This window comes from Pistacia vera, unplaced genomic scaffold (assembly GCF_008641045.1).
Source record: "Pistacia vera cultivar Batoury unplaced genomic scaffold, PisVer_v2 Contig160, whole genome shotgun sequence".
Lineage (NCBI taxonomy): Eukaryota > Viridiplantae > Streptophyta > Magnoliopsida > Sapindales > Anacardiaceae > Pistacia > Pistacia vera.
This window is the reverse complement of record NW_022195685.1, coordinates 2320-23646: the sequence shown is the minus strand read 5'-3', so window position 1 is coordinate 23646 and position 21327 is coordinate 2320. Positions and strand designations below refer to the sequence as shown.

Genomic DNA, 21327 nt, shown 5'->3' with positions numbered 1-21327 from the left:
CCGAATGGTCTTCAATCCATCATTCTATCCTCAATTAAAATTCACAATTCATAATTCACACACTACCTGGTAGAGGATCGTCATCATTATTAACATCGGCGATATAATCTACAAAAAACTCTAGCAAAAAAGGAAAACCATAAGTTAAATTTTCCCATTTAAACTAATTGAATATAAACTAGATAATACCAAATTGAAATTGCTTAAAAAATTGTAAATATCCTTCTGAAGCATCTGCTGAGTCATAATAAGAAAGGTGATCACCAGATTCACCACCATCTATAGGAATAGCTCCTTCTCCATATAATGATTGTTCCAATTCTTCATAATTAAGCTCACCAACCTCCTCTTCCTCATCAACTATCCACCATTCAGTTTTATCAATACTCTCATAATCAATAGGATCATATGTAATTTTCTTGTAACAACTCCTGAAATAGAAGAATTAAATATTCAAATCATGACCAAGAAAGACATCAATAAAAATAAAAAAATGAAGAAGGCTTTATACCTATTTTGCAAACGCAAGTTATAATGAGTGAAAACCAAATCATTCAACCATAGATGCTCCAATCTGTTCCGCTTTTTAGTATGTATGCGTTCAAAAACACTCCAATTTCGCTCACATCCGGAAGAGGCCGAAGTTTGACTTAGAATTTTGATTGCAAACTTTTGCAAATTTGGAGCACTAAAGCCAAATGTCCTCCACCATTCATCTAATTGAGAATAAAATTATAAATTACATAAGAAATAAACACAATTTCATAACTTAAAAATTAAACTTAAAAAGTTAATAACTATTACATACCCGGCCGTGTAGTTTTGCAAGTTTGAAGAGCAAGCTCACGAGAAAATCTTTCTAGATGGTCTCTATATAATCTACTCTCCTCTAGTAACTTTGTCTTGCTCATTTTGAATGCACCTGCTTTATTGTCAATAGTGTCAAGAAAACCATACATGACCTCAGGTTTTTTGGAAAAAGTATCTTCGTCATATTTGAAAGCAGGATTCAAATAATATGCTGCTGCATGAATATTACGGCACAACATCCTATCCCAACGCATCTTAATAATTGTTGTATAAGGCTTGTACAAATTTTTCTTGTTCTTAAACAACTTCTTGATCCCCATCCTCGTTCTGTACATGCCATCATACACATATCCTATTGAAGGCCTCTTATCTAAGTCTACAATCCGGAGCATATGCATCAATGGACTCACAACTTTGGAAATTATACCGATGTCATCCCAGAACCGGTTATCTAGAACTATGGAAATAAAGGCTTTGCCTTTATTAGTTTTTGCATATCGAGACTCCACAAAAGTTCTATCTGTCACTGTAGATTGCAAGTCATGTTTGTGCTGATGTAGTCTTCTTAATTCAATGAAAGTAGTGGCAAAACGGGTTGCACCTGGGCGTATAATTTCTGTCCAACCCTATTCAAGTGATAGACAATAGATGTTAGTACTTAGTAAATTATTAAAAAGTGTACATATATAATATGTCTTGACAATGTAAATTATAAACATATGAAGTAAAAGTATATAACTTGTTTTTTCCTCAGCAAAGCTAGCACAAAGGAATGATTATACATAAACTTTGTAACCTCAGATGCATGTGTCAAAAGGTTGACTATATGACTCATCTCAGCTATGTCTCTCAACGTCAAATTAATGCAATGTGCTGCACAAGGAGACCAAGTAATACTGCTATATTTGTCAGTCAACAACTTTCCAGCCGCTTTATAATTTGCTCCATTGTCAGTGACAAGATGGACAATATTGTTTGGTCCAACCCATAAAGCTATTTCCTCAAACAAGCTACACAATGTTATAGCATCCTTTACAACATCTGAAGCATTCACTGATTTCACAAAACACACTCCTTTAGGACAGTATACTAGGAAATTAATCAACGACCTATGTGAATTATCTATCCAACCATCAGCCATTAAAGTACATCCAACATCCTCCCAAGTTTTCTTGTAACTATCAACAAGTAATTGCACTTCTTTCCTTGCATCTCTCAATAAATTTACATGCAAATCATGATAAGTTGGGATTTTATACCCAGGACCAATTGCAGCTATAGCATCCGCCATAGGTTGAAAATAAATTGAATTAATAACATTAGTTGGAATGCAAGAATCATAAAATAACCTTGCAACAGCCATGTCCGCTCTCCACTTAGCTTCTTTTCTGGCTAAAACACTCCTAATTGAGGGCTGAGACCTAGCCTTAGTCCTCATAGCAAAATAGTCACCTATCCCAATAGATTTTTTTCTCTTAGAGCTTGAAATTGAAGTTGGAGTTGGAGTTGGACATGGAGAAACCTCTTCACACTCTTGATCTTCATCTAACATATCACCCTCTTCTTGTTGTACACTAGCTCCATAAGGATTGACATTCTTACGAAGTTCAACTTTTTGTTTATTCTTGGCCCCAATTTCATTTAGTGCTTCTCCAATCTTGAATTTAACATCGAAAGGAACCTTAGGGCACTTTCCAACTTCTCCCTTTATACCCGCTAGATGTAATTTCACTCGATAAATTCCTCCACCTCTAATTATCTTGCCACAGTAACGACAAGTTAATATCTTCTTCCCATTTTCATCCACGCCCTCATTAACATCTGCCCATGCTATATCATTTCTTCCTCGAAAAGTTTGTGAAACATCCATGGAAGCAGATTGCTGACAAGACCCAGATGATGACATCTCAACCGACAGGCTGTAACATCAAAATATATATGTAGGCTAATGTAGTGAACTGACTGAACTAAAACAAACAAACTTACAACTTACAACAATTCAGAGAGCAACTAATCAATCATTTTTCACCACAAACACTTTGCAATCACTCATACTATCAATAGAAGAAACTGAATATCAATAGAAGAAACTAATGTTGCAAAGTGATGTATCATTTTACTTTACATTATCATATCAATAGTATATAAAATGACATATCACTTTACGATAGAAATGTCGGGATATTAGAAATTCTCTTGAAACGTGTAATTATTATTTATTTATAAGTTATTTTGTAGCATCTAAGTGTTAATGTTATAAATCCATCACTTGATGGTGGTAAAAACAGTTTCCAATATTATAGTCCATCAGCTAATAAATTCCATGACAATTTACTTATAAACTAAAGAATAAAACCATGTTCGGTGTATAAAAATTTTGTTATTATTTTGCGGAGATGAAATCTTTAGAAAATCAAGGGAGTTGGTGGGTCTTCTTAGGATATATATATATAAGAAAAATGGTAATTAGCTGAGACAGCTTTTGAATAATGCAATCCCAATAGGCACCACGTAATGCCTCATCCATTTCCCATATATGGTTTGTTGATGTGTGATTCTAACTTTTTGAGCTGGCAATTTAACTTTCTGTTTCTAATGCTATACTATAAGAAAATGAGACTACACAAATTTAAAGTATAAGATTTGGGGTTCAAATTATTAACATGTGTTCAACTTCACTTTACATCCGCATCACAAATGAAGTCAATCAACGGCCTAAAACTAAATGCTACAATCACAATATAAACAGATTACATCAAATTACCTCTAAAAGAGCTAAAAGAAAATTACAGATCACATAACAAGTCAATCAATGCTGAGACAATGGGGACTCTTGCTGATTACAAACGGCAATATAAACTGCAAAGTTATAAACTATAAACTATAAAGTTAAATTATAAACATTGTAGTAAAAAACTAAAAGTGAAAATACAAATCAATACCTGGTGTTGGTGAAGACTGAAGACGAGTTGCCGTTGACCATTGGAGAGGTGGAGCTTGATGACGACGGATGAACAGTTGAACACTGAAGTACTGAACAAAGCAGAACTGCAGATTGCAGAAGAGAAGAAGAGATCACGACTGCGTTTGTTAGTTCCTGAGCAAAAAGAAGATGACAATGACGGTGTAGCTTCCTAATCGACGGTGACAGAAGAATAGAGCAGATTGGCGGTGAAGAGAGGACTGACAACAGATCGTGCGGTACCCCAGTAGCCCAGCTGACGATGAGCTATACAGTTGATGGTGAAGGCTAATGCGACGAGATTCGAAGGTGAACTGGTGAAGGGGAGACTCATGGATGATGAAAATGCAAAATGCAAAATGGTTTTCAGAGTTTTCAGACAAAAGAGAGGGAAGAAGTAGCGTGAAAATGTCAAAATGGGGGGAAATGTTGATACTGTTTAAGTGAAGACTCAAGTCAAGTGTTTATTATTTTAGTATTTATTAAATTTAATATTTTTATTTTTTAAATTTTGTATTAATGTGCATGACCTGGTTTTCATTAAAGTCATCGATTGGATCGACGGGTGCTACAGCACCCCAGTCCAACCGCGGGTCAAGCTGGGCAGAGTAATTCTGTCGGTTATAAGGCTCACCAGGCCCGGCTGACTGGCCAGGTCCTGGTTGAACCAGTTTAACCGGCCGGGCCGAGCCGGGCTGGGTTTTAAAACATTGCATTTCCTTGATAAATCGCCTGGGTTAGGGAGTTGTCAATCCATGAACAGACCAGCATGTTGCATGATCCAATGTTTGTGGAGATGAGGCTCCACTGGCAGTGTTACGGTGCCATCTATAAAAACATCTTTGTCTTTGGTGCTGAGTGCCCGTCAGAAGTCACGAGCCCACATCGCATAGTTTTATGCACCAATGAGGACTTGTTTAACCAGAACAAGTTCTGGTCCATTGGATGGTGAAGAGTAGAAAGGATCGCCAAGCTTCGACCAGCGAGATTGGGGTTGCACAATCTGGAATTGGAAGGGAAACAAGTTTGGGCCGGTTTGGCCCGAAAACCCGAAAGGAAATATCGTTGGGTTGGGCCTAGTTTGGTTGTCTTGGTTGGGTTGCATATTTGGGCTTGTTTAAGTGTTTGGCCTGCTTTGGCTGGTTTGGTGTGGATCAATTTGGCTATTTGCTGAATCTGAGCCCATATTTGGTGTGTTAGGCCCAATTGGGTTTGTTATGGTTTTCTAGTTTGGATCCATTTGGTTTCGGGGAACTAATCCTAGAGTTTGTTTTGCAGGGACAAGAGTTGGATTAGAGAGATGCAACAAGGAAAGGAGTTGGTTAGGAAACCTGCTCTGATATCATGTAAGAATCTGGTATTAGAGTGGCACAAAGAGGTAGCAGAGTTGCCGAAGAGTTTCAAGAAGAATAACAGAGGCAAGAGAAGCAACTTAGTTGCTGAGTATGCCGAGAGAATACAAACAAGAAAAGATAGTTGAGTAATTTGTGTATATTGTATTTCATGTAAAGAGTGTTACAATACAATTGTAAATGTAACATGTAAGGAAAGCAAATAAAAGGAATAAATGCAAATCAATACATACAAGGCAACAATATAATTCTAGCTAGGCTACCACACTTGGACAATATCAAATATCCCAGATCTTCTAAATATGGCGTGTATAGTCAATCACATGTCAATAGGGTTTGAAATTGGAAGATTAAACTCCTAGATTTTGATGTGGGTTTTGATTTAATCTTGTTTATGTGTGAGGTATGGGTTAATTAGTTGTTTTTTTAAGTTAGGTTTGACAAATTTTGGTTAGTTATTGAGTCAATTTTGAATGGGTTTAAAGAATTGATAAAACCCTAAGTTGCAGAGATTTGTGGATTTGGTTCAATTTTGATATATATGTTAATTGCTTGATGCTTAGAGTTGGATTTGATGAGTTTTTATGGGTTTATAAGTTGAATGTTATTAGGTTAGCATAAATTGTTTGAAAAGTCTAAGTTATAAGATTTGGGGCTTCGGTTTATAGTTAATATTTTGACCCCACTGACTAAAAATCCTGGCTACGTCCCTACATGAGAGATTGTTGTTGAGTCTTGCCTATTGATAGCCTTGTGCAATATGGGGAATAAAGTATCAAGTATTCAAACTTGGACAGTTAGATGAGAGGTTTTGGAGGATCTCCTGTTTGTATATGTTAAACTTCATATTAATGTGTGATCCTTATTTCATAGTTCAAGCTCTTGGGTTAAACAGTTTATCAAAATGCCACACATTATACTCAAATCGATTATCTTAATTTATCAGGTCACCCTCAACAGGAAAAAAAGTGATACTAAACTAGATTATATTGGATATGATTGGATAAAAAATAGTAATTATATACATATTGTCTACTTCGGACCATATTAAAGATTGATGATATTTTGTCATGAAAGTTGATGTTTTTTTTTTTTTTTTTTTTTGGTTGACCGAGGCCTCGACTAATCCCCCAAGGCCTAGAAGTTAACAACTAGGTAAACCTTCCAGTGACCACCCCTATTACCGAGAGGAATCGAACTCAATACCTCTTGAGTAATACACCGCAGAGTCCCTATCGCCCCACCCAGTCACCCAAGGGTGGTGAAAGTCAGATGTTAATGGATGGATTGATGATTAGTCTATTTTTATTTTAATTTATCAAAGATAGAGGATAATGTTAAAGAAAGTTAGGTTATGATAACATTTGAATTCAAGCAATAAATTCGCACACATATGTAGTACAACCCTTGTGAAGACATTCAATGCATGAATCAAGTCTTTTTAATTTGAAATTCTTAAACAAGGAAACAGAGTTCCAACATCAAAATAAAGAGATCTCAAAATTATCACTCCCTCTTGAAGCATATTTTGTTTGGATTAAAAATGAAATGCATCTTGTTATAGAACTTGATTCAATGAATCAGTACCATAGATTAATTATTCTTTGTACTAATTGTATTCTCGACTCAAATTTATAGTCTGTTCGTTTTCTATCTCATTTCAAATTTTCTCATATTTTTTCATTGTAAGACATGAGATATCTATTCACAAAGTGAATTTGATTTAATAATATAAATATATTGCAAAGTGTTAGAAGTTGAATTTGGCTCACATCGTCAAATTAGTAGATTGTTATAGTGTGTGTGTGTGTGTGTGTGTGTGTGTGTGTGTGTGTGTGTGTGTAGTTGGACTCTCTCCTACCATAAACTAGCTTTTGTTTTGCCGCTGTTTTGACTTGAAAGTCGGACCTTTCTTCTCCATTCACGTAAGCTAATGCAAAATCAATTTTATTTGTTCTTTGCAAAAAGATGCATATCGACTCAAAAGGAAACTAACCAAGAAAACGAGTTAAAATTCACTGAAGACATATTGATGATTATTATTTCTTTGCTTTTAATATAAAAATTTCAATCTATAGTGGTGAAGAAAGTTAAGTTATTAAAACCCTAAGAGGCTGGCCTGACAGTCAAAGTTTGCTCTCTTCTTTGAGTTTTTGGGTTCAAAATTTGGGGTCACCTACCACAATAACATTGTGGCTTACTTGGTCCTTTGGGCTTATAGTGTGTTCAATGAATCCGAAGGATTAGTTGAAGTGCACGTAAACTGGCCCAGACATTCTGGTTACCAAAAAAAAAAAAAGTTAGGTTGTAACATGTTATAGGACCACCACATGGAAAATAAGTGTTATTAATGAATAATAATACCTATATTGTCCAAAAACATTAATTGTGATTAATTGTCTGAATATGTGAAAATGAAGCAGTGGTCCTATATTAAATATTTTGATTCATCTCTTCCTTGTGAAGCATATTTTTGTTTGGTTTCTAAAACCCATACGTGTCTAAGATCACCTTATACTGCTTCATTCAATGATCTTATGAAAAACAGGCCAAAATTCTCTACAAGTGTATTTTTCTAATTATAATTTATGAAGAATGGTGATAATGGAAGAAAGTTAGCTAGGTTACAACATAAAATTCATATTCAACTGATAAATTCGTTCTTATATATAGGACCACCGCAAGGAAATTCTTGGATGTTTATGCAAAAGATGAACCAGTGGTCCACAATCAAGCAAATGTGAATTCAAAGATTTTTTCTTATTATTCATATATAGTAGATACATATGATCTCGTTTTAGTAATTATTTAAATGAATTTATTTTTTTGTGCTACGAGATCGTGCAATGGGAAATATACATTCGAGATTAATAATACAATAATAAAGTCATATCGTACAAAAAGACACAATATTTACGTGGTTTGGTATAACCCGTCTACAACCACGAATGAGAGAAATCCTCTATAGCCAATACATAATTAATAGAGCTCAACCCTATGCTTAGAGCGGAAACAATCTTACAATCCTAGTTTCTAAGATACTTTACATGTTTAACAACTCTTACATCCAATATCTGTACTCTCATATTCGCTCATAACCTTGAATTGGTTCTCTAACCTTGAATTGATTCTCATCCTTATATTTATTGGTAGTATAGGAGACATTTTATTTCTGATAGGATTAATATTTCAATTTATAATATGACTCAGAATTCCATTCCTATTTATAATCGTATTCTTTATTAAATAATTTTCCTAAAGACATACAATATTTTTAAAACAAATAGGAAAACGAATCATAATATTCGAACATGTTATTCATCTACCAACGGTATATATACACAGTGGTCACCTACTACATTTGTGACTTACCTAGTCCATTTTACTTATAGGGTGTTCAATGAAACCTCGGGATTAGCTAAGGTGCACGTAAGCTGACTTGGACACCCCGGTTATAAAAAAAAATAATAATAAAAGTTATAACAAAAATTCAAATTGAATTGATAAATTTGTATATGTATATAGGACCACCAATCCAAATACATATAATCCAGAGACAATATTAACTCTAATTCTTGGAAGTTTATGCTAAAGATGAACCAGTGGTCCACCATCAAGCAAATGTCAATTCAGAGAAAAAAAAAATCTTATTATTCATAGTAGATACATGTGATCTCGTTTTGGTTGTACTTATTTAAATGAATTTAATTTTGTTGTTCATCTACCAATGGTATGTATATATAGAGGAAAACGTATATATAATCGGAAAAGCACATGGAAATGGGAAATCTTTTTGCAATTTATATGAAACTTATAAATCAAATTCATAAAATAGAGACATCTTAAGAAAATAAAAATGGTGTCCTACTTGACTATTTACATGTGCAATCCTTTCTGGCACCATAAAACTGATGATGTAGGTGATAATCTGCTGGAAATGGGACAACCTTTCGGGTGGATATTCAAATATGTTTTGGAGCCAAAGTTACAGCTCATGTTTATTTTGTTAAGTTTGCAGTGGTTGTGGAGCAGATATTTAGCCATTTAAATGCAGATTTTGTGTCTTGTTTAGTTGAGACTTAGACTTGGTTAGGTGCTTGTTTTCTACTAAAGTTGATTTGCAATAGGTTTATTATATTGCAATAGGTAATACAGTGTTAAAAAAGTCTGTATAAATGACTCTGTTTTATGAATGAAATATAGAGACTAAGAAGTGTCTTTTTGCCGTCTCCTTCATTGCAAATATTCATCCTTTACATTTGGACTTCTCTTCCAAGAACCAACAAAAACCCTAGCTAGCAACCAAATGTAGAAATTAAACCACGTGATAATGGTGCAGAGATTTTTTTTTCTCTTTAAAGAAAAAAGATCTAACAGCAATACACTATAAATATGAGCAAGAGGGAAGGCTCAAAGCAAAGAAAACAACTACAAGTGTGTAATTGTGGAGTTGTGTATTGAGTGATGGCAAGTCGAAGCAAGTTTGTTCTCTACTTAATTGTTACATTTTATGTAACCCTTTCTAGCGTGACGGAATGTTATGATATTAAAACTCATAAGCTCTTGTTTGTCTTTGGAGATTCACTCTTTGACACCGGCAACAATCCGCATCTTCCCGCAAATGAAGGTAGGTTTCCTACGGGGACTCTTTGGCCCTACGGCATCACCTTCTTTCACAAGCCCACTGGAAGAATCTCTGATGGCCGTCTACTCCCTGACTTCATTGGTATGTACATAAGGCTAGCTAGCTGGTTAGAAATTGATGCAGAATAAATAATTACTATTCTCAGAATTACTTTGGGCAGACATTAATGTAATAATAATATTCTAAAATATGAACTTGGTTACTGGCTGCAGCCACTAATGCAAAATTGAGACTACCAGTACCATACCTGGAGGAAAGAGGTGTATTTATTGATGGAATCAACTTTGCTTCAGCCGGGTCAGGTGTTCTTGGCGAGAGTGAGACGGCGGCAATCTGTCCTTCTTCTTCCTCAGTGTGCTTCATGTCAGCATATATATATATGTGTGTGTGTGTGTGTGTGTGTGTGTGTGTTTTGGTACATGTTTCAGATTAACCTTGGAGTACAATTACAATATTTCAAGACCGTAGTAAAACAATTGGAACAGTTATTAGGCCACGAGGAAGCCCAGAGTCTTTTGCACAGATCGGTGTTCTTGTTCAGCATAGGAGGCAACGACTACATGAGGTTTAACATGAACAGCGATCCTACTCTTTCCGAGCAGGTTGAACTTGTAGGGCAGGTGATGGGTAATTATACAGCTGCACTCGAAGTAAGATATATCCTAACCCTGCAATAATATATATATATATATATATATATATTACCTGTAACTTAATGTACATATAATTAGATATATTTTTGTGATTTTTGTAGGAATTTTATGCTCTAGGAGTAAAGAAAATTGGGTTCCAGAATGTTGGACCGTTGAGTTGCATGCCAAATGTCAGACAAAAAACCAATAATGTAGAGGTTGATTGTGTAGATAGATTCATGAGCCAGGCAACATTGTACAACAGTTTCCTAGCTACTGTCCTGGAGCAATATGAGCTTAAACACCCTGGTTTCAAATATGCATTATTTGATTACTACAATGCTCTTCGTGACAGAATTCTTCATCCCACAGAACATGGTAATTATAAATGCATCAATCAATCATTGTTTTTTATTACGTACGTCTTTAATTAATTGGCAAGATTATTATTAAATTGATTATGGTTTTTTGTTGATCTTCCTTCAGGGTTCAAGGTAGGAAATGTTGGATGCCGTGGCAGTGGAGTACTGAATGGAGAAAATTGCAGTACTCAGGAACCTTTCAATTTATGCGAAGATGTGAATGTGTGTGTGTTTTTTGATGGGGGTCATCATACTGATAGAGCCAACTTTCAACTAGCACAGCTGATGTGGACAGGACCAAAACATGTCACAGGACTTATTACAATGTCGAGATGTTGTTTAATCTCTAAATATATGTAGGCTCGGAGAGCTCTAATTAAATAAAGAGATGCATGCATGTAATATGTCATGTTCCCGGAAAAATAAGGTGATTGGGATTTCTAGTCCATAGCCATAGGTCTAAGACTCGTGTGAGAAAAGTTCTCTTGGGATATCTGATCTTGAGATTGTTGTTAATTTCTAGTTTTCATTTCAGTAATTTCAAAAAAATCTCTAAGCAACATTTCAAATTTTCATTTACATTTATTTTCTGTCACGTCAATTTGCATACAAATCTTTGTAAGATTTGTTCGTATATCTAACATTATTGTAATTTATTAACAATCAATATGATAAGTCAGCAATTACATTGATGATGATAGACAATGGTACGTTTAATGTTTGTATCTCATAGACCACATAAAATGTTCAACATACTCACATGGTTAACTTAACTTCACACAAATTAAGTCTTGGATGAGTATATAAAGATAGAAGTATGAGAATATTTTGTGTCAAAAGTAGACAATATTTTATCAAAAACTTGTGGTGTCGATGAAACATTATTATTTTTCTTAAATAATTTACTTGAATGGCTCATGAATGAAACAATCTAGATTAATACGAAACTAAAAAAAAAATAAACACATACAAACCACAAATACTAAAGAGAAAGAAGAAATACGCACGATTTATCCTGGTTCACCCAATTAATAGGCTACATAATACTGACTCACCTTTCTCATTTACAATAAATGTAATTTGCCCTATGATTTGTTATCATACTCGTACTAAGAGAAAATAATGTTTATATATTAAGTTTAAAAGACTAAAACCTAATATTACGATGATTTTTATTCTTAAGCCCCAACAAAATAATGAAATAATAACTTAGAGAAATCGTTCAGCGGCTCTTCATGAAAAAATTAAGCCAAAACCACTTACAGGCCTGGGGTTGCTGCCCCTTATTGTTGAAATGGTCGACAACTCCAACAATGAGGACCTATTCCCATTGTAATATTGAAGATGAGGATACATATATATATTTCTCATTTGCCAAACACAAATATAGGGGAAATCAGTATTTTAAAAGTTTGGCCTTTGAACCATAACGTAAAGATGATTCTTCAAGTAATTTACAAAATAACCCAAAGTCTACTTATTTGCAAGAAACAAAAAACCTAACACATCAAACAGTGCCGACCACTGGTGAAAGTGGCATGGCCCCCAAGCCCACATTCAATATCCATAAGTCAAACTTTGCTTCTTATATTCACACTCTCCACTCACCATTTTAAAAGCAACTGCCCCGCCACCACCAAATATTGATTAATGGTACTTACTTGCAAACTACAACAGGATTCAATGGCAAGTCTGAGATTCCTTTGTTGTGGGATACTCTTATTTGCAAGTATTCCTGTTAATCCAATTAGTTGCCACGCTCAGTCAAAGCCTGGAGGTGCAACACATAAAGCCTTGTTTGTGTTTGGAGACTCCTTGTTTGATCCTGGCAACAACCAGTATCTAAATGACAGCAGAAAAGGAATTGCAACAACCTTTCCTTATGGAGAAACCTACTTCAAACGCCCCACTGGAAGACTTTCTGATGGCCGCACAGTGCCTGATTTGATTGGTACAACACATTAATAATGTTAGCTAGTCAGTTGCTTCAATTACTTGATGTATCAATGAATTACTTTGAGTGAATTTTGATGGTTTATACTTCATTAATTTGTTGCAGCCCAGTTTGCCAATTTGCCTATACTTCCACCATACCTGCAACCGGGTGCTCATCAATTCACTGATGGAGCAAACTTTGCTTCTGCTGGAGCTGGAGTTCTTGATGAAACTCATCCTGGAACGGTATGCATCTTTGTTTTCTGTATTTTGTATAAAATTAAGGAATATATATAATCTGAACAGAAATTTAACCTATTTGTGTCTCTTTTTTGCAGATACGTCTGAGGTTGCAGCTAAGCTATTTTAAGGATGTGACGAAATCACTGAAGCAGAAACTAGGTGAAGCAGAAGCCAATAGGGTGTTGAGGAATGCGGTTTATTTGTTTAGCATTGGAGGCAATGATTACTTCAGCTTTTCTCAGACAAACCCCAGAGCTTCTCAGTCCTCCAAGGGTCAATATGTTAAAACAGTCATTGGAAACCTAACATCTGTGCTCAAAGTAAGTCATTTGTCAGAGTTTTAAACTTAATTTTGCAATATTTAGATGATAACTAAGAGTTCATGTTGTAAATTTGTCTGCAGGAGATATATAATATAGGAGGGAGGAAAATTGCATTTCAAAATGCAGGGCCATTGGGTTGCCTACCAGGAATGAAATCTTTTGATCCTAAGCTTGGAAGTGCTTGCTCTGAGGAACCCTCATCACTAGCAAGACTACACAACAGATATCTAGCTGTTGTCCTTAAGAAGCTATCAACCCAGTTCCCAGGATTCAAATATGCAATATTTGATTACTACAGTGCACTTGGTGACAGAGTTGCTAACCCTTCAAAATATGGTAAGTTATGGCCTCAACTTTCATTAAAATGTTATTAATTTTTACATTATCTGTGTTGTAATTTGTTTTCGGGGTTTTATGTTGTGAAGGATTCAAAGAGGGGAAGGCTGCATGCTGTGGCAGTGGACCTTACAGAGGAAAGAATTGTGGGAACACAATAAATGGAACTCAATCCTTCGAGTTATGCAGTAATCCTGGAGAATATGTTTGGTTTGATGGTGGACATACTACAGAAAGAGCTAACACTCAACTAGCTAAGCTGCTTTGGAATGGAGCACCACCAGTCACAGGGCCTCACAATATGAAACAACTTTTTAACCTTTGATTATTAGACTATCTTGTATGCTTATTCAGATTATGCAGTCTGATTAGTTTCAATAAAATTCTTCAGTAACTTGCTCTGGAATCAATCAAATTTCCTTGATAAAACTTTGCCATCTATTATGCTAGCATATTACCAACATGACTTATCTTTAACCAAGTCGTTTTCACCAAGTCTGAAGTCAACCTATGAAACTTCAAAGGCACATGAATAAATGTGAACATCCTGACAATGCTGTGAAACGTTTCTTCCAATCTCATCAATACGCGTGGGGTGGACTGTGGAGCTACTAATTGTTGTTGAAGTTGTAACATGAATCAGCACAATCTTCATTCAACAAATTATGTAAAAGTCTGAGTCTCAGATTAAACAAACCCCTGTTGACATGTTTATTTTCCCACTATAATCTTCAGTAGCTTTCCCTGGAATAAATCTTATTTTTCTCTTGTATTACTTCATTTCCTGCGTCATTCCCCGATAAACGGGCTGGATTCCACAGTGCTAGCTACCCAATTACTCTTCTTCTAAGCTTCCATTTTTTAAACTCCAAACACTTCATCTTTACACAAGTGGTTTTCTCTAGTTTTAACTCAAAATTTGCATCTAAGTAGTACAGATTTCTGATAAAGTTGTCCCCAAGAACAATTAATTCTTCCAAATAAACTGCCAAATCTACTAAATAAAACTCCACATGTAACTATAAAATCTAATAATTTTTATTAAAACAATGAGAATGTATACTACATAACTACATAACATCAATGGAATGTGCTGCAGTGCTCTAAGAATAAAATAAGCAGCTGCTCTAATCTGAATACATGTATAAGATAATACAGTGATCAAAGACTGAATAACTGTTTCATATTGTAAGGCCCTGTGACCGGTGGTGCTCCATTCCAGAGCAGCTGAGCTAGCTGGGTATTAGTATTTTCTGTAGTATGTCCACCATCAAACCACACATATTCTTTAGGATCACTGCACACCTCAAAAGATTTTGTCCCATTTATTGTTTTCCCACAGTTCATTCCTCTGTAAGTCCCACTGCCACAGCATGCAGCCTTCCCCTCTTTGAATCCTTCACAAATTACAACACAGATTATGATTAAGGAATGTAAGAGGAAGTAGAAATGAAGTGTACATGGTTGATGAAAGTTGAGGTCATAATAACTTACCATATTTTGAAGGGTAAGCAACTCTGTCACCAATTGCATTGTAGTAATCAAAGATGGAATATTTAAATCCTGGCAACTGGGTTGATAGCTTCTTAAGAACAACAGCCAGGTATCTGTTGTGTAGTCTTGCAAGTGATGAGGGTACTTCTGAACAAGCACTTCCAAGTGTTGGATCAAGTGATTTCATCATTGGTAGGCAACCCAGTTTCCCTGCATTTTGGAATGCAATTTTCCTTCCTCCCATATGATATATCTCCTGCAGTTGAATTAACAAAATAAAATTGAACATGAACTCTTGGTTATCATCTGATTAGAACAAAATTTAAGTTTAAAACTGTGACAAATGTTACTTACTGTGAGAACAGATGTTAAGTTGCCAATAACTGATTTAACATATTGACCTTTGGAGGACTGAGAAGCTTTGCGGTTCATAGAGGAAAAGCTGAAGTAATCATTTCCTCCAATGCTAAACAAATAAACAGCATTCCTCAACACCTTCTTGGCCTCTTTATCACCTAGTTTCTGTTTCAATGACTTCTCCACATCCTTAAAGTAACTAAGCTGCAACTTCAGATGTATCTGCAAAAACAAAAGAACAATAATCAAACTACTAATTCCCACTATTAAGCCTAAACTTTCCACCACAGAAAAACAAAGGCGTATACCGTTCCAGGATGAGTTGCCTCGAGAACACCAGCTCCAGCAGAGGCAAAGTTAGTCCCATCAGTGAATTGATGAGCCCCCGGTTGCATGTATGGTGGGAGTATAGGCAAATTGGCAAACTGGGCTGCAACATATTAATGATGTACACACTGTCAAAATTTACTCACAGTTGCATTGATACAAGTAGCAATTACTGACTAATATTAATGTCATACCAATCAAATCAGGCACTGTGCGGCCATCAGAAAGTCTGCCAGTGGGGCGTTTGAAGTAAGTTTCTCCATAAGGCCAGGTTGTTGCAACCTCTTGTGTGGTTTCATTAAGATACTGGTTGTTCCCAGGATCAAACAAAGAGTCCCCAAACACAAACAAGGCCTTATGTGCTACTTCTCCATCCTCGGACTGAGCATGGCAGCTAATTGGATTAAGAAAAACACCTGCAAATAAGAGTATTCCACAACAAAGGAAGCTCAGACTGACCATTGGATCTCCTGTTTTAACTGGCTAGCTAAACGAAGCTCTTCAACTTTGTGTGTAGTACTGTTTGTAAATTGTAATGCTGAATAGGTTCCTATAGAGTCACTTATATATACAGTTTCTGAGATGGGCCACGAAGAATTCAAGAAGTATTGGCTGATTCCGGGGTGGTGTTCTGTTCACATGGCAGTTGCCTTGAAACTGTGAGTGGAGAGAGTGTGAACATGAAAAGCACACGTCTGAATTTCAGAGAATTGTGGGCATGGGGCCATAGCGTGTTGACTTGGGTCGGAGTTTTGTATCCATAATTGAAGAGAGATATATTAACGTACTTAAAAGAGATGTACAGGTTTCTTGCATACAATGGTATGAATCGACACAATTTTCTTTAAGCGGAAGTCTTGACAAACTAAATCATACGCATGAGTTTGAGAATTTAGATCAAACAATTAAGAAATGGTTGACTCTTGTTTAGGTTACCACTGGAATTCAACAAATTAGTCTTATGTATTACCCCATTAACTACGTCATTGCCGTATTGACACTTTGTATTCTCTTCATGAATTGTTACTATCAGAACATCAATTAAAGTTATTAATTAAATCTTTCTAAGATCTGACCTTTTTATTAGAGAATGTTATTTCTTAGTATGATTTCTCCAAAACGTGTGGGGTGGGGTCATAAATTGTCGCGTTTCCATTCATGATATCAATTGATGGAGATGTTGAAACCATAAAAATGATGTATGCATGTTTAACTACATGTCCAATTAGTTTTCTACAGCTTCTTTTTTTTTATCAAAAAAAAAAATTTGAATAATAAGTACAATTCTCGTTGTATGATAAAAATATTGTATGTTCTATATTAAAAGTTGTATTTGTATTACATCCTTAATTTAGTAGGTTAGTATGGTGTATAAATAAAGATTACAATGGCAACCGATTTTGCGAGAGCTCACCCCGGGATTCTCTGCAATCAACAAGGATGGGGATGGGGACGGGAATTTATTCCCCCTCCCCGGGGATGGGGATAGCTGGCCCTCGACCGCCCCTACTTGACTCGATCTGCTTACATTTTACAGTAACACCCTTACACATTATCATAATTTTTCCCTAAACCTCCTCCACACAAGTCACCGCCGCTCGTCCACTGCAGACGACCGACATCATTGTAACGTCGCTTATTTGTCATCCAGTTCTCTAGATTAGGCTTTCCAATTCACATTTTCCTTCGTCTCTAGATCTTTGCATGTTTGTTCGACTTTTCAAATTCGTCTCCTTCATCTAATTGTATTCAATTCACTCTTCAGCTTCCCCATTCCTTGATTCTAGTTTTAAGGTATTCCTTTTGTTCCCTAAAGTTTGAAAAGTGGTTTTTAGAAATGAAAAAACTTTTTTTTCTCATCCTAATTGCATTTTTTCTGGTTTTAAGGGAAGTAGGGAATGAGTCTTTTCCCCGTAGTGTGAGGACAGGGATAGGGACGAGGATGGGGAATGGGTTTGGGGGCGAGGATGGGGATGAGGATGTGGACGAAGAATGGGAAACCTAACCCCACCTTGCCCCGTTGTCATCTCTATGTATACATGTGGTTTGACTCTCCTATTAGTTTTTTAGAGTGAGTTTTACCCAAACCCTTGGTTGGGTCCCTCCTCCCTTGCCATGGCTTGAGTTCTACACAAAGCCTCAGTTTTTAGTTTTTATAATGAATAATATTACTTTTATAAATTTTCTCTCACGATCCTGATGTGATAACTTATAATTGATTAGTTTATGATGGATCTTATATAGGTTCTATTATATAGGTCTCATATTAGTTACATTAATTAATTATGAATTAATCAATTATAAATTGTTACATCGAATTTATGCGAATGAGGTATTGGTGTAATATTATTCTTTATAGTCGTGGTTTTCATGCATGGAAGGCTTTTGTCTTGGTGCTTAATACCATGAGGTCACATGCAATGATGTTGACCATGACTCAGGATCAGCACAATGCCACAATATTCAGATTAAAAAGCACTTGTTGACTTGTTTATGTTCCCAAAAAAATCTTCATAACTTTCCCTTGAATTCGTCCAATTTGTCTTTTGTATTACCTCATTTCCTCCGTCATTTCTCATTAAACACTCTGGATTCCACAGTCCTAGCTGCCCAATTACTCGTCTTCTAACTTCTAAGCTCCCATGCATGTTGTTTCAACGCCAAACATTTCCGATCTTTACCCAAGTCGTTTAATTTTCTCCAGTTTTAAGTCGATCTTTGCATCGTCACAATAAATCAGAACGCCCTGGTAATGTTACTCCTGAGTTTTACAGAATTCCCATACTGTCATCTTTAAGAACGATTAGTTCTTCCAAATTCCATTACGAGTGGGATGCAGCCATTAATTGTTCTGTTCCCAACTTAACACTGATCAATCCTCATCTTAAGCTATATGGGATACATATTTTTAACATTGATTAAGTAAATTTATAATCAATATGGTGTTGACAAATAAACTGCCAGATCAACTAAAATAATACTCCAATATAACTCTATAAGATGTAATATTATTATTAAAAAAATGAGAAGGTATACTACATAACATCAATGGAATCTGCTGCAGTGCTCTAATAATAAAATAAGCAGCTGCTTTAATCTGAATACATGTATAAGAAAATACGGTGATCAAAGACTGAATAGCTGTTTCATATTGTAAGGCCCTGTGACTGGTGGAGCTCCATTCCAGAGCAGCTGAGCTAGCTGGGTATTAGTATTTTCTGTAGTATGTCCACCATCAAACNCATCTATATCTAGCTAGTTGTATATATTTTATTCTCTTACAAGATAAAGTTTTTATGAAGGGATTGAAGGTGGGGTTGTGGAGAATCCTAGAACAAGAAACTTTACAGTGTAAGAGCAAAAAAAAATATTGGCTCCTTGAGTTTTCATTCATTACTAAAAACCCGTTAAGGCTTCTAAAATAACAAAAATCCCCGTCCGTTAGAATTTATAATACTTTCATTCAATGAGTATTTATCAAATGTTGTTGTTAGTGAATCATTAGTAAGTTGTCTCCTACTGTTTCTTTTAATACTTAAAACTTAATGGTAGGAGGATTATTATTACTTTAGAAACTTTAAAGAAAATCTGTATTATTAGTGAGCCAATAGAATTTATATTTCTATAGTTCAATGAGTATTTACTAAATTGTCTTTTTTCATTGATTTTTCACACCTAAAATCCCCTTGAGGTTTCTAAACTTACAAAAATCATGTCGTTGTTAGTGAATCATTAGTGAGATGTTAGACTTACACTACTATGAGTCAATGAATATTTATCAAACTGACCTCCTACTGTTTTCGTTTAACACTTAAAATTTAATGGTAAGAGGGTTAATATTACTTTAGAAACTTCAAGGAGATTTTATTATTCAATAAAACATCAAGGGGTCAAAGTGATATATTTTATGTAACAGAACTACAGAAGGTGATTATGATTAGTTTAGAATTAGAATCATTAAAAAAAGACATCCTTCGACAATTTCCCCCACTCATTTTGTCATCCCATGTCCTCAATTATTGGCATCTCTTCTCTCTCTTTCTCTACAACCCTCCTGATTGGTATTTGTTTTAGATTTACACAACCTTGACATCTAAGTTATACTCTCACTCACTACCTACTCGCCTGCCTCAACAAGACACGTGTCCTGTGCCCTCTTTGTCTCATTATAAGATATACATATACTTGTTCCAAATTTTACCATGGGAATATGACAAGATATTGCCATCAGGAGTAACCTTATCCTCTCACACACCATAGTTGATATAATTGATTGAAATATTTGCATTCAAAGATATGGTCCAAGAGTTAAAAATAGTACAATGTCAATTAAAAGATTTATATCCATTTAATAAAGAAATATCGAAGANGGCCATGTAGTTGCGACCTCTTGTGTGGTGTCATTGAGATACTGGTTGTTGCCAGGATCAAACAAAGAGTCCCCAAACACAAACAAGGCCTTATGTGTTGCATCTCCACGCTTGGACTGAGCATGGCAGCCAACTGGATTAAGAAAAACACTAGCAAACAAGAGTATCCCACAACAAAGAAAGCTCAGACTGGCCATTGGATCTCCTGTTTTAACTGGCTAGCTAAACGAAGCTCTTCAACTTTGTGTATAGTACTGTTTGTAAATTGTAATGCTGAATAGGTTCCTATAGAGTTACTTATATATAGAGTTTCTGAGATGGGCCACGGAGAATTCAAGAAGTATTGGTTAATTTCGGTGGTAGTGATCACATGGCAGTTGCTTTGAAATTGTGAGTGGAGAGAGTGTGAATGTAAGAAGCAAAGTTTGACCTTCAGATGGTTGTGGGATTGGGGCCACGGCGTGTTGAATTTGGTGTAGAAGTAATTAAAGAAGGATCTGTCCCCACGCCACGATTCCATCTATGTTTCTTTATGATACTTAAAAGCCAGTCTTCCTTTTACTTTGCCAAAATATTTTATTCTACAGTACTTTCTGTATCATATTATAATTTGCACAGCGTGTTAAAGGGCTAAAACTCATTAGGCTCTTCAACTATCACATGTAATTTTCCTGATGCAGAAGCCTTAATTAAATCAGAAAATCATGCATGAGTTCAGTTCATGAAACAATTAAGCAATGGTTGACTTGTTCACGTTTCCCACTAAAAATCAGGAGTTAATTGGCATAGAATTCAGCTGATTTGTCTCATATGTTACCTCATCAGCTACGTCATTGCTGATTTGACACTTTGGATTCTACTGTACATGTTAGCTTATTACACGTTCTCTTCTCTCCTTGACTTGCCCTTATTTTCAGGACTTCATTTAAGTTGTTCTCACCGCTTCTCTTTAGGTCGGCTTTTACATTTTTTCTCATGAAGCTTCCTTAAGTCGTTCGTATTGAAGAGAGTTCGCGACTTGATAGGTTGGTGGGAAGATCTCACCAACTAATCCCTATAACCCATTGAACATTCTACAAATTCAATATTTTAAGAAAACCACAAACATGGTAAGTAATCCTAAAGTGATTTAAACTAAGAAAGTTAATAAAATGAGTAAACATTTTTGATAGACCAACC

At 35.5% G+C, this 21327-nt stretch overlaps 4 protein-coding genes across 4 annotated transcripts; 2 read left to right on the top strand and 2 right to left on the bottom strand.

Annotated features, from left to right (window-relative positions):
* Positions 1 to 879: 879 nt before the first annotated feature.
* Positions 880 to 2716, bottom strand: LOC116125076. The gene is made up of 3 exons (XM_031410807.1): positions 1607 to 2716; positions 958 to 1436; positions 880 to 922 (listed from the first exon to the last, which is right to left on the bottom strand). The coding sequence occupies exons 1-3, from the start codon at positions 2714 to 2716 to the stop codon at positions 880 to 882; spliced, it is 1632 nt and encodes a 543-aa protein (XP_031266667.1).
* A 6812-nt stretch (positions 2717 to 9528) lies between these two features.
* LOC116125157 (GDSL esterase/lipase 4-like) lies at positions 9529 to 11123 on the top strand. Its single transcript, XM_031410882.1, has 5 exons — positions 9529 to 9850; positions 9982 to 10121; positions 10198 to 10419; positions 10524 to 10779; positions 10888 to 11123. The coding sequence occupies exons 1-5, from the start codon at positions 9589 to 9591 to the stop codon at positions 11121 to 11123; spliced, it is 1116 nt and encodes a 371-aa protein (XP_031266742.1). The 5' UTR covers positions 9529 to 9588.
* A 1275-nt stretch (positions 11124 to 12398) lies between these two features.
* LOC116125159 (GDSL esterase/lipase 1-like) lies at positions 12399 to 14010 on the top strand. The gene is made up of 5 exons (XM_031410884.1): positions 12399 to 12714; positions 12823 to 12944; positions 13037 to 13261; positions 13345 to 13600; positions 13690 to 14010. Exons 1-5 carry the CDS (start codon positions 12414 to 12416, stop codon positions 13923 to 13925), a joined length of 1140 nt encoding a protein of 379 aa, XP_031266744.1. The 5' UTR covers positions 12399 to 12413; the 3' UTR covers positions 13926 to 14010.
* A 604-nt stretch (positions 14011 to 14614) lies between these two features.
* On the bottom strand, positions 14615 to 16324 carry LOC116125160 (GDSL esterase/lipase 1-like). Its single transcript, XM_031410885.1, has 5 exons — positions 15973 to 16324; positions 15760 to 15881; positions 15449 to 15673; positions 15095 to 15350; positions 14615 to 14997 (listed from the first exon to the last, which is right to left on the bottom strand). Exons 1-5 carry the CDS (start codon positions 16238 to 16240, stop codon positions 14762 to 14764), a joined length of 1107 nt encoding a protein of 368 aa, XP_031266745.1. The 5' UTR covers positions 16241 to 16324; the 3' UTR covers positions 14615 to 14761.
* Between the last annotated feature and the right edge of the window lie 5003 nt (positions 16325 to 21327).